The 19566-nt window shown below is 36.1% G+C and overlaps 2 protein-coding genes across 3 annotated transcripts in view; one reads left to right on the forward strand and one right to left on the reverse strand.

The window, feature by feature from the left end:
• Positions 1 to 19566, forward strand: part of LOC113424465 (cilia- and flagella-associated protein 47) — an 851958-nt gene that overhangs the window by 554697 nt on the left and 277695 nt on the right. The window lies entirely within an intron of this gene.
• The window catches only part of DSCAM (DS cell adhesion molecule), a 205701-nt gene continuing 201440 nt past the window's right edge, over positions 15306 to 19566 (reverse strand). For both annotated transcript variants that reach the window (XM_026673964.2, XM_087966873.1), the window contains one exon: positions 15306 to 16305. In XM_026673964.2, the coding sequence (XP_026529749.2) occupies positions 15965 to 16305 (341 nt within the window). In that variant the 3' untranslated portion in view covers positions 15306 to 15964. The remainder of the gene's footprint in view (positions 16306 to 19566) is intronic.

Raw genomic sequence — 19566 nt, forward strand, 5'->3', positions numbered from 1 at the left:
CTTCCATTTATTTGTGAACTGAACTCCTTGGAAGAAACTTATCTTACTCTAAACTACCAGTTGGGTATTATAATGGACTCTTGTGTGTATTGCCTTTATAGCTAATCTGCACATAGCTCAGAAGGCAGGTGAATCCTGGAAGAAAAAAAAAAGCATCACATTACACCTTTATGAATGAAACTGCAGCAGCTCTATATGACTTGGAAGATTGGGTTTCACTCAGTTTGGGACTGAGCCTTCTCTCTATAGCCATTTCAGTTCTTAGGAATGCACTCCAAGCAACTTAAAATACGTCTTTATGGCATTTGAAAGGTTTCTATATCACACCTTTTATTTTTCATTGTAGTTTTCAATGTTTTATGTTTTTGTTTTATTGTGTTGATTCAGTAAACAGAGATCTAATATTTAGTAAACAAAATTACTTGATGACCAGTCAACTTAAATTGTAAAGAAGCCAACTGAGATACCTTGGCTAATTTCATTTGCCGGCCTCATCTCATTTCATCTGATGCACAGTAATTTATACTTAGTTGTGAGTACAGATATATATAAAAGTAGTTTGGTCTGTTTTTGGTGAGAAAGAATTCCATAGACCAGGGGTGGGCAAAATTTTGGCTCAGGGCCCATTGACTTTTAAATTGACAGATACACCTGTCAAATGCTGAAAATAAAATAAAGAATTTGAGAGTAAAAGATTAAAATGGTGAGAAAGCAATAATTGTCCATCTAGACTGTCAGTGCTGGGCTCATAAGTGAGTACTCTGAATCCCTGTCTGTTAAATCATATTTCCGTGATGCTAAATTTGGATTGCCATTTTTGTTTTCCTGATAAAGTTCTAATTTATTTGTAATGGCTGGCAAACATGTGCTGCATGTTTTTTTCCTAGCTGATTTAGTTGGTTGAGGATTTGGGAGGGAGCCTGTTATTTAACCAAGAATTTTTTCAAAATCTACATTTTCTTTTGAATAGGATATAGAAAAGTTTAGATTTCAAATATATAAATAGGGTAGAGTATAAAACTGACATGCTGTAAATATCTAGTAATGTTTATGTCTGAATTAGCTATATGAGTAAATTCAGTTTTAATTTTGAACTTCTGACATAAAGATTTCCATTTTTTAAAAAAAGTAACTGCTCATATTATGGCCGGCAAACAAACAAACTAATTATGCCAGGAGATGTAGCTTAATGGCAAAGTTAATGCTCTCCTGAGTTTTCTTTTTCTTTTTCCAGGAAGTTTCTTGCCTGCTATAGACGCTATTTGAGTAAATTGGTCTTAACACATTTTCCCCTAACAGCTTCCCTTCATTTCCTTTTTGTTGTTTTCCTCCTAGTTCTCCTGATGAATAAATACATCATCAAGCCAAAGACTGCAGATCCTCTAAGGTGTAATTAAAGTTGTCCTAGGTTTCAGTATATTTATTTTTAGACATGGAGGATCTTTTCAGTATCAGCTTCAAAAGTAAAGTTTTTCTGTGCTTATATTACTTACTATTGCTGAGATTCACCATATCCAGAGGGTTGGTTAGAATGGGCTTCAGGGATGAATGAGAAAGTTAAGGTAGTTCCTACTTACCGTATCTGCTTTCCGAGATGGATTGCTGTTTCCTTGAAACATAATGATTTCTTATCAAATTCAGCATTAATTCCATAATTATTATGATTAGAAAAATATGCATCATAAAGCAGTATTTCATGAAGCCCTCAATCTAATATCAAAAGGTTTTGTAATCACTGGGTCAGATCAGCAAGAACTGGGTTGGTTGATGGCAGAAAGAGAGAAGTAAATTCTACCTGCGCTTTCTACAATTTTGTAAACAACAAACTAAAAGACTCAAGGTCCATCCCACCCCTGAAAGGACCAAATGGTAAAGACTGCAACGATGACACCATTAAAGCCAACCTCTTTAACACATTCTTTGGCTCAGTATTAGTAAACAGCAATGGATCATGCCCAGTATTTCCTAGTCAAACCATAGACAACTACAATGATCTAATGCATATCGATTTTACAGAAGACAATGTTGAAAAAGCACTACGCAATCTAAAACCATGTCTATCTATTAGACCGGACAGAATATGTGCCTACTTCTTAAAAAAACTATCCACTGCCATAGCCAAACCTCTAAGCATAATCTTTGAAAAATCTTTCAGGACCAGCTCCTTGCCTAACCTATGGTCACAAGCAACGGTCATCCCCATCTTCAAAAAGGGAGACCCCAGCCTAGTTGAAAATTACAGACCAATCTCTTTATGCTGCGTCACCTGTAAAGTCATGGAATCAATTATTAACCAATCCATTATCCTCCACTTAGAGACAAACAACCTACTCTCTGATAAACAATTTGGTTTCAGAAAAAAACTACCATATAATCTACAACTCATACACTGCAAAAACATATGGACTACACAACTCGATCAGGGCAAAGCAATAGACGCAATCTACATAGACTTCTGTAAAGCCTTTGATTCAGTGGTACATGACAAACTACTCCTAAAACTAAAATCCTATGGTATCTCTGGACACCTGCATAACTGGATAGAAGCATTCCTGTCAAACAGACAACAAATGGTCAAAATTGGGAGCGTCCTATCAAATTCTGTACCTGTCAACAGTGGTGTCCCCCAAGGCAGTGTTCTAGGACCAACTCTCTTCATACTCTACATAAATGACCTCTGTGATCATATTAAGAGCAACTGCGTTCTCTTTGCTGATGATGTAAAGCTGTTCAATACCACAGACAATACTGCTACCCTTCAAAAAGACCTCGACTATGTATCAGAATGGTCAAACAAATGGCAACTTCAAATCTCAACAAATAAATGCTCTGTCTTACATATTGGCAAAAAAATAATAATCAGAAAATAAAATACAAGCTGAATAGTCAAGACCTTGTTGATGATCCACACTATGTCAAGGACCTTGGAATTCTCATCTCAAATGATCTAAGTGCTAGAGCCCACTGTAATTACATAGCCAAAAAGGCATTAAGAATTGTTAACCTAATCCTACATAGCTTTTTAACTGGTATTATCACACTACTGAGAGTATACAAAACATTTGCTAGACCAATACTCAAATACAGATTATCAGTCTGGAACCCACATTACATATCTGATATTAATACAGTAGAGAAAGTCCAGAAATATCTCACAAGAGGAGTTCTACATTCCTCTACTCGTTGCAGAATACCTTATCCCACCACACTATTCTAGACCTAGAAAACCTAGAACTACGGCGTCTTCGGTCCGATCTAAGTATAGTATATAAAATCATACATTGCAATGTCCTACCTGTCAATTAATACTTCAGCTTCAACCATAACAACACAAGAGCACACAATAGATACAAACTCAAGGTTAACCGCACCAAACTTGATTGCAGGAAATACGACTTCAGCAACAGAGTGGTCAATGTCTGGAATACTCTACCTGACTCTGTGGTTTCTTCCCCAAACCCCAAAAACTCCAAGGTCCCTTCTAAGTATTTATCATGTTTTCTTATCCTATTATCTGTAAGCGAGACAAAAAATAAAAAAAAAAAAATTTAAAAGACAAAGAAAAGGACAGGCTTTAGTCCAAGCACGGGGGGGGGGACAAGAAGCAGGTGGAACCAACAAGGGGAAGCACCAGACAGGGCTCGCGTAGCCTCGGGGCTGCCTCCTTGTGGTGCCCACCGGGTAGGGGCAACCATTTTCTGAAATTGTCCTACCTCTAGGGGTTGACTAAAAGGTCTAACTCTGTCATTCTATTCTAATCTAATCTGTTCTGTTCTGTTCTGTTCTATCCTATCCTATCCTATCCTATCCAGTGGTGGGATTCAAATAATTTAACAACCGGTTCTCTGCCCTAATAATTTCTTCCAACAACCATTTCACCAAACTGCTCAGATCTTTTCTATATTCCCACTGCATTTTTATTTATGATATCAGGGACAATCTTTTTCACGATCTTAATCCCTTATGCTCCTGAATGTTTACACTTCATGGGGTGGGGAATTCTCAGAAATTTTGAGATGGATGAGGTGGGTATTGGTTATAGACCATATTTTGCATATCACCTCTACCTTTTAAGAGAAAAAACTAAGAGGAGGAACTTTACATCTATTTCAGGTTGCCAGGACATCACATGGAATGGAGGATATACCTAGATCAGGACTGATTTGTCCATGTATAATTGGAGAACCAGAGGCAACTGCACTCATGCTTCAGAACCACCCATCTTATATGTACTGTCACTGGTTAATTAATATCTCTCTGAGCCAAATGCAATAGTAAGATGGAGAATGGTTACAAAATCTATCTACTACCACATACATTTTCAGTTACTACAAGAAAGGTCATATGGTTTTATCCCTTTGCCTTTTCTATATATGGTCAAGTAAATATGATTCAATAGTACTTTTACTGTCTTAATCTTGAACCTTGCTGATACTAGGGTATTAATAGGTGACATTCTTTTTAATATGTATTGTGCTGAATTTCAATATTTCTTAAGTTGGTTTACAGCCATAAATTAAAATGATATATGTTATAAAAGTTGGACAAATAGTATTCTGAATTTGTTATAATTTTCTACACACAATTTCTCTTCCTACTCTTTGTGCCATTGTAAATTGTTAAAAAATCTTTCTTTCCCTAGAAACTGGCAACTGTTACTTTTACTAGTTTAAGTACATTATAAGGTACTTAGGACTTTATAAGCACAAGCATTCGGTTGAAGTAGATTTGGAAACAAGTATGTTTGGTTAAAATTAGATAATAATCTATAATTACATTTTAGAGTATGTATTTTATGTAAAGATGAATTTCTATAGAGTTTATCTGTATCTAAAATGGTTCCATCATAGCACACTGTACAAAATCATCTCAAATGATTGCATTTCAAGAAATGCATCTCAAGAAATTTCATAATCAGCTGTATTCTTTTTTTTATTTTTTATTTATTTGAGTTTTCACACAGAGAAAAAAAAATACAAATAAAACATCTTTTTTGAAAGTAGCATAATCCCGGGTTATATTTCTTCGTTCAGACACAAATTCAGGTTCATGCTCATTTTTATATTCTATTTCATATCTTATTACTATTTTACATTTTCTACATAGCTTCTCCCCTCTTTTAATTTTCTCAATTTTATTTTAATTATCTCATCTCAATTCAAATCATTGTATTTATATTTTTTGTCTGTCCTGTTTCAATTATCTATTATCTTTTCTCATTAAACAAAATTTCTCCTGTAGTTACTGATTGGAGTATGACGCCTTTATATCTTTTCCCTAAAGTTGTAACATTCAATATAATACATAACTTCCATTCGGATTCTGCTTGATACATTCTTAAAATACACACTGTATTCTTAGAAAAAGAAAAAATTATAAATGTATATAATTAAAACAACATTCCATTCCAATTCAATTCTATCATTAATATTAATATTCATTAAAGTCTTAACATCTTTAACATTACTTTTCAATTAAATATCATACTTCTATGGGAACAATTATAAGCTTTCCATAGTTGATTCCCCCACCTCTTCACTTATATTTTATAAAACATTAACTAACTAAAATGTTCCCGTTCCTTCCTTCCCTGTAAATGTACCTTTACAGAATCCCTTTTTCAGTTAGATTTTTACCCATTATCTCTAAATGCGTCCTGTTTCTCTATATCTTGCTCCAGTCCTTTGTAACTTCTTTTCCTTTCCTTCTTCCCTCTCTTCTTCTCTCTCCCCTTTTTACCCCCTTGTCTCTCTACCTCTATTTCTCTCTCCTGTATTCCCCTTTTCTGTTGCTTTCCAGTATTATACTTATTTTTCGAATTATTTTTCTTTTCTTTGGTTGTTTTTTTAAGTCTTAAGTTCACCATTCTCTTTCCCCCCTTTCATTTTTCTTCCCCACATAAAATTGCTTGTTCATTAAAGATGGCTTCTTCTTTGTCCCAGTCTTCTTGTTTTGCAGACGTTTCTTGTTGTTTCTCATAGTTCCAAATCTCCATTTCTAAGAATTGAAAAACGAAGCCAAAAGAACCCTTCCCTTCTTGTGCATCTTCTTTGTACTTTTTAAGTTCCATTTTCAATTCATCCAGAAGTGGTGCCATTGCATAAATTTTTAAACAACCACCCGATTGATTTTAGTCATTCAAATATAATAACCAAGAATCCAAAGATCACCAGATAATCCAAATACATGCAAGCTGTTTCTTTTTTGCTATTTTTTTCACTTTCTCTTCCTGGGGTTACTATTTAGTTGCAAAGTTTCAGTTAAAATGTATCTTTTAGAAGTCTTGTTGAAGTTTTACTGTAGATTCTTTTTAATTCCAGGCAGTCTCCTCCTCTTCCAGATCCTGCCCTTATTCTTTTTCTCTCCCTTCCTTTCCCTTTTCACTTTCCTTCACTGCTTCCGATTCTTCTTTGGGAGTGATGTTATTTTTTGTAAGTTTAAATTCCAGGGTACCTTAGTTGTTGCTTTTACAATTTAACCTGGTCAGCCAAAACTTTCACTTCTTATCTTCCTCCTGCACATTCTTTTCTGGTCGAGTTCTCCTTTGTGGTGGCCATTTCTGACCACCGCTGCAACTGCCTTCAGGAAAGGGAGTAATGGCCAGCTGAGGAGGAGAGATGCGGCTCTCAACACTGCTGGCGGTCTCCCCCCTCTTCACCACCTCTACGGGGTGGCTTAGCCCCGAAACCAGCTGGCTCGGGGCGCTCCAGTGGCAAGCCCAGACAGAAACCATGCACGATCGCGGATTTCTGTCTGTCGCCAAAGCCCTTCAAACCGGAAGTCGTCTAATCAGCTGTATTCTTTAGGACCACATTACACACATTTTTAGATATAGTAGTTGACACAAATGTTGCAAATCAATAAGACATTGAGAAACATTTTTTTATTTGTCATGAATCAACAAATTCATTTGATAATTCCAGATTCCAATTTTTAAGAGAAAAATATATCCATCTTTTCTTCTTCATATTATACTTTTAAATATATCTTTCCTACCTAATATTTTTATAATGCAAATGATAACGCTCTAGCTAAAACTTGTATTGAAGAAGTGATGATTGGCCTAAAAGACTGCAGTAAATTTCCACAATAATTTGTATGTTCAATTCACAGATCCTAAGGCAATTTGGTGTAGTGATTTATAATAGGTGTTGGACTAGGAGTAGAGAGACAAAGTTACAATTCACTCTGAGCCACAAGAAGTTCACTGGGTGACCGTTGGTCAGTTAGTCCAATCTACATGTCTGCTTTTTGAGATAGGCCATATCAAGAAACAAACATTTCAGGGATTCCAAGGATGCTGCTTTATTATTGTAACAGAAACTTAAAAGTCTGTCCTAGTTTTTCTTTGTCCCATCTCATAGTAAACAAAAGTAGAGTGGGTTTGAATTTCTTTTTCATGCTCCCTTCAATCTCTGGACCATGTAAATCCATCTTTTATTTACCCATATCTTCAAATGGCTTTTGCTGTACAGAAAAACAGCAAGAAACAGCACTATGTGCTTCACCTTGAACTCTGAACAAAACACAGTTAATTAATAAACGAATTCCTGCAGAAACAATGGATCTAAGAGCATCATGATTAAACATGTTCTATTGGTATTTGTTTCTCCTTTAGGTGGACTAATGTCAAATGAAATGCCAACCATTTAAGACACAAAATCAACTTTTAAAGAATAGCAGGATGAGAACAGGCTGTATGAACTTCTATAAACATTATAAATGAGATACAGTATTTGGATTATTTAATAGGTGATACTGATTCCTACCCTCCAGGTAACGAGATGTATTTGCTATGCAAGGCTAGCGTTTAAAAACTTATTGTAAGTTCCCTTGTGTTCCCTTATAAGACAGCTTTATTTTAGGGCAGTACAAACACATTTAACACTAAAATAGATCCAGCTAAGACATCAAATATTTACAGGTTAATAAATCTTGTACTATAAATGTCTAACCAAGTTGCTATGAGGATAGAACTGCCATTATGTAGGTGAAAAAAATTCTTACTAGCTTCATGAAACAGCAGCTAATATGTGTAGTAGCTACTATTTCTGGGGTTCTTCCTACAAGCTTCAGAATTGAATCTGGTTCATTATACCTTTTATACTGCCCTGGAGTGCTTGCTTCCAGTCTGGGAATTACTCAGTAAAACACATGGGTTTTTTTTTTTTTTTTTAAAATTTAATATGTAGACTCTATTAAATTCTCAATTCATTTCTTCTCCTAAAAATAAATCCCACATTTTGGATCAGCTACCATTCACCTTTCTCAAATGGCAGCTATAAGGTTACTTTTGGAAAAGAATCAAGAATGCTTCATAGTAAATGCAGAATATAAGTGGAAATAAAATATGTTTTTAAAAGCTTAATTTCTCATTTGGTCAAGAAAAGCTCCTATTCCCAACTGTTGCCATTTGAATAAGTTGTCTTTCTTTTCCTCAGTGCAAACACTGAAACAATTGCTCCAGCATTATTTTTTTTGTGCAAAAAGGTCTGCATGCATTGACTTTAAAATGTTTATAGAAATAACCACGTGTTCTAGAATTTCCTTAGCAAGAAGAATCTTCAGTTTTCTCTGAAAATAGCTTTGGTTTTCAGGTTTGTTAGCTGGTTTTTGTATTACTCAGTGCTGGAAAGACTTTCAAGTCAAGAGTAATTTATTTCAAATATTGTTTACTGGCAAAGAAGAGCTTAATAAACCAACCACAGAAGCCACTTTGGAGTAGTCCATAAAAGCACTCTCTTTAAGGTGGGAGGTAAAACTATTATTATTATTAGATCATATTGGCAGAGGAACAATGAAATGAAGTATTTTCCCAGGGTATGTTACCATGCATTGCAAATGACTTCTACATTAAAAGCCCCAAGAAGCCAATTAAGGTTATTTCTAGCCACAGGAAAATCAACAAGTTTTATGGAATCTAAAGCTGAACAAAATTAAAGCTGTACAGCACATGAAGAGCGAAAGTTCTCTATTCTTGCCAGAGAAAGGTAAGAGATAGTATAGTTGGATTAGTCTAACCCCTGGCAGAGAAATTATCCTGCAATTATCCCCTTACATTTATTAATTCAATTTTATTTTAAAAAAATTCCTTTCAAAATTCTATTTCTAGCTATCAAAACCACAGTCTACCTCTGGAGATGCCCCTAGAATATTTCTTCTTAGAAAAGAATTGTAGAGGCATCATCATAGATAGAATGTCTTCTTGCACTTTTTTAGTTATCAGGGGGCCAAAACGTGTGCAGGAGATTCACTGATTTTACATTTTGTGGAAAAATCCAAAAAGGCACTTGGGCCTGGTATTTGGTTTGTGCTCATAAAAACTGCAGAGAGGTCCAGAATAAGTCATCTCAGATAAGCCAACATGCTTATTGGAACGGTAGAAATAATAGAACATTGCAGCTGGGAAAACGCCATACAAGCTTCCTAAATGGACAGAAAAATCAATGGTGAATTGATTACCTTTTTGACAAGAAGTTGACTTGAAGTAATCTTTATAGATAATAAAGCAGTAGACCCCCACCAAGACCATGAAAAGATGCACCCTCTATTGTGAAATAATTTCATTTTGGAATTCCTAAGACATTTATTTAACCAACCAAATGCAGATCATTCCTTGTCTAATTGGTTTCCATTCAGTGAATTTGATACATGGACAATGTATTATTTGTGCAGCCATTTGCATGCTGCCTTTTGTGGCATTCTAGAAAACTTACATTTATAAAAACATAATAACAGTAATTAGTTAAAAGTACACTCAAAATTCCACCTCTGCACTCTGCCTAATTGATGTTCTTCACATTGAAAGCTTACAAAAGACCCCCATTTTTATAGACTTTCTAACGTCTATAAAAAGTTTGACAGGGTGGCAGTCTTCCTGGCTTCTAGGGGAACTGGGCTTCCAAAGTCACCTGGCTTTTGTTGAAAAGGCCTTCCTCTGGGTCTCTACCTGCTAATTTCCTCATGAGGACCACTCTGGCATTGAGAAAGAATAGCAAGATAGTGTTGTGGAGCCCTTTTTCCCTTTGGACATATAGGATATAGAAAGGGGTATTAAGTCAGTTGAGGCAATTTGGATGTAATAAATTTGTTTGCAAAGTTTGAGTTCCCAGTTTTTTTTTGTCAAGATATATCAGTGGACTATCATCAACTTCGTTTTGCTTTAGTTTGCTTAGGGGCATTGCTTTACTTAAAAATATCTCTGTCGGAAAGTCAAAGGTCTCAAGTTTCAACCAAGTCAATGGAAAAGTGGGCTACCAAATCATTTCCATGTTTATATACCCTGACTCTTTGGAAACGTATTAAAAAGTAGCAAGTCCCTAAGAAAGTTGAACCTTGGTATAGATCTAAAAAAAAAGGTGCTGTACAATTGCTGGGTTTAGGGCAGTGATGGCTAACCTTTTCAGCACCGAGTGCCCAAAGTGCGCTCGTGCAAACCCCCAAAATGCAATGTGGGTGCATCGTCGTGCATGCACTACACTCCCTGCGCATGCCGTGCATTCGGTGCATTCATGGCAGAGACACGAAGACCAGCTGGCCAGCAGGAGGCACATGCACAAGTGCGGTGGAACTGAGCTGGGGCAACAGCTCATGTGCCCGCAGAGAGGGCTCTGTGTACCACCTCTGGCACGCGTGCCATAGTCAGCCATCACGGGTCTAGGTGGTCTGTGCTGTCCTTTCTGGGATTTCTGGAAGCTGAAGAAATATGTATTGATATCCATTTCTTTTTCTGTAACTCTCTTGATGTTTTTCAATAAAATCCTTTCTGACATTTCATCTTGACTTGAACCTATTGTCTTGCAATCCCAAAGAAGCCTTAAAGGTATTTATAAGAAGCAGTTTATATCTTGCATTGAAGCTAGAAGCAATGTAATTTCTACAGTGTAGATATAACTCTTCTTAATCAGTTGACAGACTGGCAGCCACATTCCATGCAGTTGTAGCTTTTGTGTCATTCTCAATTGCAGCCACACACAGAATAAATTTCAGAAATCTAGCTAGGAAATTTCAATGACTTAAGTCACTGTCTTCAATGCCTCCCAGTCCAAGAGCTGCAAGTCAAAATTGCAAACACTATGCATCTACTTCTTCAGGGGAATCACAATCTTATCAAAAGCAATAGATTGAACCTATGTGGTACCTGAGGCCTAACAGCAACTTCATCTTGTTGGTATTCAGAGTTAGTCGGTTCTACTCCCTTTGATCCCTCATTTTGACACAAGGTCAAAGCTTCCATTTCATTGGTGGTTATTTATAGTGATGATATTCACTTAAACCACCTCTAACAGAAGAAAGGACTGAGCCCTGGGATTTCCGACATTGAATTGCTCAAAGTGTCAACCTCTCTTTCATCATTGACTGATTGGAATTGCCCACTTAGGAAGGAACAGAATTACGACACAGCAGTGCCTCAATTCTCAATTGGCATACATCAGGGGTGTCAAATTCATGTCGTCATGGCACCATCACGTGACGTATCGTGACTTTTCCCCCTTCGCTAAGCTGGGTGTTGGTGAGGCCAGCGTGTGACGCATCCGGCCTGTGGACCATGAGTTTGACAGCCCTGTCATAGATGGTCAAAAAGGATGCTATAGCCAGTGATAACAAATGTCACTGAAAGCTCTAAATTGATTAGGGGAACTATAACATGAACCTAATCATGTTTACATTTAGACACTTATATGGCAAAAATGTACAAAATACACGTAAAATGTAAATCAAATTACATTTGAATAATAATAAAAAGTAACAGCACATGACTCAAACCCTTTCTTGTAGCATGCTAGTTTTTCAAACGCAAGTAAAAATTGCAATTGATGGGCATTTACAAGAGTCAGAGTTTTAAAGAGCTGGGTGGCTTATAAATGTGATTTATAAATCATACTTTTTTTCCTGAATATTGTATGAGGTTCCCCCTCTCCCAGAAGTAAAGAACACATACTTTTCATCTTGGTAGATCTAACTGAACCGTTCCAGGGGATAAACTTTGGTTGTCTGTTATCTTGTTTATTTGTTTAATTTGGGGTATTTTTTACAATATATGATTTGCATGGGTGATACCTCTGTGACTAATATATATATCATCAAAGGAAAAGCAAATTTGTTTCCTCTATTCATTTCATTCTGCTGATATCTTCAGCACATTTTAGAGATCAACACTATGTTGTACAGAAGGTGAATTTATACTTTCTGACTTCCAAAGGTAGTGCTTTAAGCTGAAGTTTAGCATCAAATCCAAAGACTGCTCAGTGTCAGGAACACAGGATAGCCTTCAACATTTATTCAGAATTAGTAAATGCATCTGGCACTGGTTTAAGACACTGGCTGGAAAAATAATAGTGAATATGCAAAACAGTATAAAGAACAAACAGAAAAAAATCTTCTTAAACATACATTTGAAAGCATTAAAATTAGAATTCATTTTATGTTTCAAATAAAATTATTTGAGCTCTCTATACATTTTAAAATAAATTCCTAAGTTCATTCACCATGGAGAGTTCATCTTGCTATATATGCACATAGTCATTGTATAGAACCTGATACATTTGATAGCCATCTAGTTTGTTATTCTCTTAAAGCAAGTCCATGTAAATATTCATAGGATTAGCAGAATCTTAAGGCTAGAAAAATAGCTACTCAGTTATCTCCTGTTATAAATTAAAAGGTTATACATCATCAATACTTTAGTTTAACCAATGTTAAACAAATGCCACAAAAAGAAAGGGGTAAAAATGAGTACAATTATAATTGAAAATCTTAAATTGCTAAAATAGGAATGGTTATTGACTATCATTGTCAATGCAAAAGAGAAGAAAGGAGAGTCACTTCCAACAGTCATTCTGATGAAAATAGGTTTTGCATTCATGCACTGTAAAGAAATTGTTCAGCATACACATGCGAGATTTTTCAAAGTAAGATTGGAGCAAAAACCTTGTTGCTATAGGAATTTTTAATCTCTGTCTCATAGTCTACAGCTGGTTCTCACAGCTCTGATCAGGTGTTTGATATAGAGGCTTTGCAAGAACACAGCAGATGAAATAACAAGAATTATCTTTTGTTGTTTGTTTATGCTCTCTAGGTGTATTCCAAAATCATTTTAATCATTTTAATAACTAAGATTCTATGATGATGAGATTTATAAATAATTAAAAGTCACCTAATTTTTTTGATGCAATCAAAATACATAAACGTTCAAAATGTAATTTGTCTTTCAACAGATGGTAATATTTTACTGACTTGTAGACTCTGTATGGAATTGGATCTTACAATTCCAACATCTAGATCAGGGCTGTCAAACTCATGACCCATAGGTTGCATGCATCACGCGCTGGCCACGCCCATGACTGGTTTAGTAAAGAGGGGAAAAGTCGTGATATGTCAGATGATAATGCAAGTTTGACACCCCTGATCTAGATGGTTCGTTGAATGTAACCTTTTTCTGTAAAAAAATAAACAAAATAAAACAATTTCCCTACTTTTCTGATTTAATTAACTTCTTTGATTAGGATAAAGAAAGGGGAAACAGTCTGAAGTATTTACCAGTATTTCCATGAACTGTAACCCCATATATCCAAACTACAATCCTATATTGACACAGAGAAAAAATGACTAAAAACTTCAGTTAGATATATAATGGGATTTTAAAGTTGGCAATTTTCCTTGTGATGAGGTTCTTATTGTTACTGATATTATTTTATCAATGTGTCTCTAAATGGGTAGACTGAGAGATTCAGGATTGTGGACCATTAGCATGTGTGATGTAATTGTTCTAGGTTGCAGATGCTGGAACTGACCAGTCTTCAGGAAAGAGAGCTAAGGCATGAACTAGATCAGGGGTCTCTAACCTTGGCAACTTTACGATTTGTGGACTTCAACTCCCAGAATTCCTCAGCTAGCTGGCTGAGGAATTCTGGGAGTTGAAGTCCACAAGTTGTAAAGTTGCCAAGGTTGGAGACCCCTGAACTAGATCACTATGGGTTTGGCAATCTTCGCGAAGTTTGGGGTCGGGATGCTTCAGCACTGGTTCTTTTCCAAACAGTTCTTTCAGTGTTTCAAATGCCTTTTGGCAGCTTAGGTCCCAGTGTAGGGGTTATCAGTTATCCCAAGTTGCTTTCAGCATTGACATCCAATCAGTCAAGCTGACTGATGAGGGGGTATCCCTTGGATACTCAGGCATTGGGACAAAGAAAGCAGCAGTTGTGAAGGACAGCAAACTATCTTGGGGTGGCTTAGCAAGCATCCTATACTTAAAAATATTCACAAAAAGTGATGCAATATCAAATAGAGCATATGGTCAGCTTTCAAAAAGGCAACCAGCGTTGAACTCCATTATCTGGATAAAGCATTATAGCACATCATATTTAAGGGTTTAAAGATGCATCAGTTTTATTGTTTCTTTATTTTTCTTACTCCTACTTCATCTAATATTTTTGGGAAATAAATCTACTGGTTAGAGTCTTGGACGAGGCCTGAGAAACCCAGATTCAAATCCACTCTGTATGGAAGCTCACTGGATTATTGACACTTGGCCCAATTCATTTCAGAGTTGTGGTAAAAATGAAAAAAGAACTGCTATATATACTGCCTTGAGCCCTGAAATAAAAGGTAAATTAATAAATGAGTATTTCCTTTCTTCAACCAGCTTCATGTTCAGGCCTAAAGTAGATTTTACTAGGGCTGTTTAGATCTCTGCAGGGGTATTTCACTTCAACAAAGGCTTGAAGAAATCACTCATAAAGTGGTTTGATGAAACAAAGCTGCCCAGTAGTTTCTAGGAACAATGTGAAGCAGACCTGTTTCATTTGTTCAAATATTCCTGTGGAGCACATACAATAATCCAAAAGGATTTCTGTGCAGAAGGGGCTTCTAGTTATTTCAAGAGAGCACTTATTTCCAAATGTCCAAGTTGGTTAAAAATGATAACACTTTGGGCTTTAATAAGGACTGTACCCTTTCTATCCATCAGCTTCATGTTCTACCTGGCCAAGGAAATAAAAGGTATTTTCTTCTTTTAGTCCCTAGCCAATGTAACCCAGGAGAACACTGTTTTCTGTACCTGTTAATATAACAGTCTATTGGAGATAAAACTAAATGAACACAAGAAAAACATAAATGATGAATAATTATACATTTTATAACTATAAAGTCAAGCTCATCTTTGTCAGCATCAGTACCAGAGTTTTGTTATAACCTCCCCAATGATTAAAAACTTTTTTCAGTCAAGTCTATAGAGATTGTAAGTCTACAAAAATGAAATTACCTGTGCTAAATGAACACAGTGTGAATAAGGGAAGGCAATACAGATGCACAGATAAAGGCAGAAGACCCTTTTATTTCGCATAGACAAAATGCAAAGAGTGTCTCATTAAATTAATATAAAAAGAAAAAAGATGCCAAATCAAATTGATGCCCCTTCCCTTCCCCACTTCACTGACACACAGCACTCATTCTAATTAACAGTGGAAAAAAAAAGAACTGATCAACAACCCAGGCCCATCTGCTAGTTTAAAAAAAATGTGCAAAACATGACAAAAGACTTTTTTTGCCTTTTTAAAAAATAAATATCCCTGTTAAATTCACAAATAGAGTGCTTTCATTTTTTTTAAAATTGTTTTCTTTCTTCTTAATTGTGTGTGGTGGAACTCCCAGTTTAAAATATTTTATTTAGTCCCCATGCACTTTGTAGAAAATCAGTAAAAACACAAAAGCTTGTGAATATCAGAAAAAAGTGGACTCCCTTTTCTTAAAAAATTTAGGAGGTCCTTTCAGATGAAGCTCACACTCAGACAGAAAAAAAGCACGAGAGTCTTTGCACTGTCTGTCAGTTGCATTTTTGTCCCAAATATTTTGGCAATCTTCTTCTTTAATTATAAATATTGGTATTCAATAAAAAAGGTAGCTTTGATCGGATTTTTAAATAATTATTAAGTATGTACAGCCACTGTCCAGCCATGCTCTCTTTTTGTTATACAAGGGTATAAGATTTTGCGTAGGGATTGTTTCCTTTTAAGTGGCTCCGAGAGTCCAGGAGGGATTCTTGGGAGCTGCTCATTTTCGCTGCCTGTCCTAGCTCAGCTCCTTCTCGCTGAGGTAATGTTGCTACGCCACCAGATTGCCATGACTGTGCTTCTCTCGTGGAGGAAGCCTCCACAGGGACTGGCTCCAAGACGGCCGGGCGCTTCAAGGTTCGGCTTTTTTGGGGTTCCAGGCAGGTCTGTCCCAAACCCAAGTCTCTGCTAGTGCCTGGAACGCCTCGGTTTAACAAAAAGTCCATCCGAAGATACGGCGGCAAATGCATGAGGTCACCTGTTGGGGAGAGGAAGGAAAAGGAAGAGAGTTAGTCTGCATGGCCCGATTGCCAACGGGTGCTGAGAGAAAAAAGAGGATGCACTCAACCCAGAAATACACATCCCTGCAGAATGATTTGACATACACATCCCTGCAGAATGATTTGACATACACATTCCTGCAGAATGATTTGACCACCAAACCAAATTTGTTTCATTAATTTCAAGCAATATTGATGCATGAAATTGGAGGGCAGCCATGCACTTGATTTTTACTGCAGAGTTGATGATATTCATGTTTTTAGGGTAGAAAGAAAGGCAAGATCATAAAAATAGTATTTTGAATAGCAGGGAAGGCAAATATCACCATTCCATACTTTTAGATGTCACATTCACAAAACCATATTCAACTCCAATCCATTAGGCAGGAATATATCTCACTTGTTCCAATGCAGTTTGCATCAAAGTAGATGAAACCTGGTTTGGAAAGGAGTGAAATATGAAAGGCTGCAATGAATGTTGGACACAGTGAACCATTGTTTTATGGGGGAGCATGCTATCGATTAAATATATGTATGACTAAACAGGTAAATAAGGATATGAATAGCATGTCCAGAATATGGTCACATGACATCATTTACAGCAACTTTCTGTTAATGTTTCCACAATAAATGTATAGGAATTAAGGCATTTACTGAATGAATTATTTATAAAAAGTATTCTGTTTCTAAAAGAAAAAGGATTATTTATTATTTATTTTGTATGCATCTCACTTTTCAACTCCAGGATACATTCAAGGCAGATAACAAAAAATTCAAAACCCTAATGGTGTATATAAACATGCATATAAATGATCACTAACAATAAAATTAACAACCTGCAACCAAATAGTTGCACCTTGAAAAGTTTCTTAAAGTCTGAGAGGGGAAATTAAATGCAGTCATAATGGGGTGCATATTATTCCAGGAACCAAACAGAAGAAGATGAACTTCCCAAGAGCAGGCGTCTCCGCAAGAAACTTCTCTAGAGCATCTGCAGAGAAAGCTTTTCTGAGCTATCTGCAGAAAATCATGATGCCATCACACAAATGCCGACATTAAATGCTTGACTCTCAACATCTGAAACACATACACAAAATATACATAAGGTGTGTGCTGCATATCTGTCACCCCTTTTCCCTATTCTTCCACAGAGATCCATCCTTCTGCTGAGGATCTTAACAAACAGCAAAGGTTCAAAGAAGAGCCGGTTGATAAGCAGGCCCTAAGCTGTTTAGAGCTTTAGATACTAAACCTTAAATAATGCCAGGCATGTAGATCTTTCAATAGAGAGGCATCACAAGGTTTATGCAACCTGCACTAGTTAGCAGCCTAGCTGACACATTTTATCCTACAGAAGCTACAACTTCTACAGGTACTCCTTGACCACAGCTGAGTCCAAAATTTCTGCTGTTAAGCAAGAAAGTTGTCCAGTGCCTCATTCTATGACCTTTCTTGCCACAGTTGGTAAATGAATCTCTGCAGTTGTTAAGTTACTAGCATAGTTGCTAAGCGAATCTGTCTTCCTCATTGACTTTGCTTGCCAGAAGGTCACAAAAAGGGAATTACATGACCCTGGGACACTGAAGCTGTCATAAATATATGAGTCAGTTGGCAAGCGTCTGAATTTTTATCACATGATCACAGGGATGCTGCAACAGTTATAAGTATGAAAAAACATTCATAAGCCACCTTTTTCAGGACGGGTGTAATTTCTAACAGTCACTAAATGAACTGTTGTAAGTCAAGGACTACCTGTACATGCTTTTTTATTATATATTTTATTAATTTTTTTAACAGAACTAATAATACAAGTAATATAAATAAAAGCAATGCCCATGCATTTCATTTACACTATTGTTATATAACTAAATGAAAACGAATAACTTTTCATGGATAGCCTCATGTAGTACACATTGCAGTATTAAATGTAACTAAAAAGTGGTGTCTTGTTGCCAAATCTGAGTTTATCAGGTTTGTTTTTTTAGGCACGAGGTATAATATCCAGGAAGCTTAACTTTTTTAGGCACGAGGTATAATATCCAGGAAGCTTAACTCTCCCACTGCACTTTCCAGTTTAGATCTTTCATCAAAGTGACCAAAGTACTGTAGTTTCAGTATCATATCCCAGCTGAAACAGCTCTAAAAAAGTACTGTTGTGCTCCTCCAAGTTCCACTATAGTAATAATGGAAGAAAAATTGAGGCATAATTTATTTATTATTCAAAGAAATAGAAAATGGAGAAAGAATGAGTGAGTGAGTGAACGATTAAACCTCATCCCTGCTGTATAGTGATCTACAATAATTGTTATATGTTTATGTAACTCTTTAAATAGCAATTGCCCACTCAACATTCATTATATACACATTTTTTCCACTGCATGAAACAGAACAATTATAGTTGTCCTCTTGGGAAACAGCTTCTAAACAATAGTGATGTCTGTGATAGCATTTAATGGAAGATGCTTCCTTTTTTACAAAACATAACGTACTACAGAATTAATGTTTAGATGGAATTTGGGTATTTCATAAAAGTGATTGTTCTTCATTTGTTACTTAATAGCATCTGTCTGTTCTTGAACAAACATCTCCCTTGAGATTATCATCCTGATATATGGAAAGAATAACTCCAAGGGCTATGAAAAGTTACACTTGCAAAAACATGAGCCACAGCCATCTTTGTTTTGTTTTAATTATTTTATTTTATTGTATTTTTAAGGCTACTGATCTCCAAGGAGACTGGATGATTCCTGAGTGTTCAGACTAAAACACTTCCCAAAATGCAATAAAAAGACAATAGGGACTCCACAGACACCCTAATCACAAACCTGAGAACAAGGGGGTTCATTAGAGACTTATGGAGAACAATGAAAGTAGAACTGTATATATGTCTAGAGAGATGCTGTTCCAGCAGTCTTGTGCTCTAACAGAGAAGGTATGTTTCTAAACTCTTTTTCTAAGAAGACAGCATTTAATTGAAGGGACCTGGTGCATATCCATTCTGCCTGAATACATCTAATGGGAAGAAACAACGGGAGATAGAGGATTTCTTAAATAATTGGGCTTTATCCCTTGAAGGGCTTTATAGGTAACAGATAACACTTCAAATGACATTTGAAGCCAAGTGGTGAGCAATGAAGTTTGCTTAGTAGTGATCACACATATCAAAAATCAACCATTACTACTTGTGCTCTTTTAAACCTGCTGTAGTTGCTGCTGGTCTTCAATGTTCCCATTTAGAG

The sequence above is a fragment of the Notechis scutatus genome, chromosome 5 (genome assembly GCF_049901735.1).
Source record: "Notechis scutatus isolate UNSWTSFEM ecotype Mainland chromosome 5, rNotScu1.2, whole genome shotgun sequence".
NCBI lineage: Eukaryota > Metazoa > Chordata > Lepidosauria > Squamata > Elapidae > Notechis > Notechis scutatus.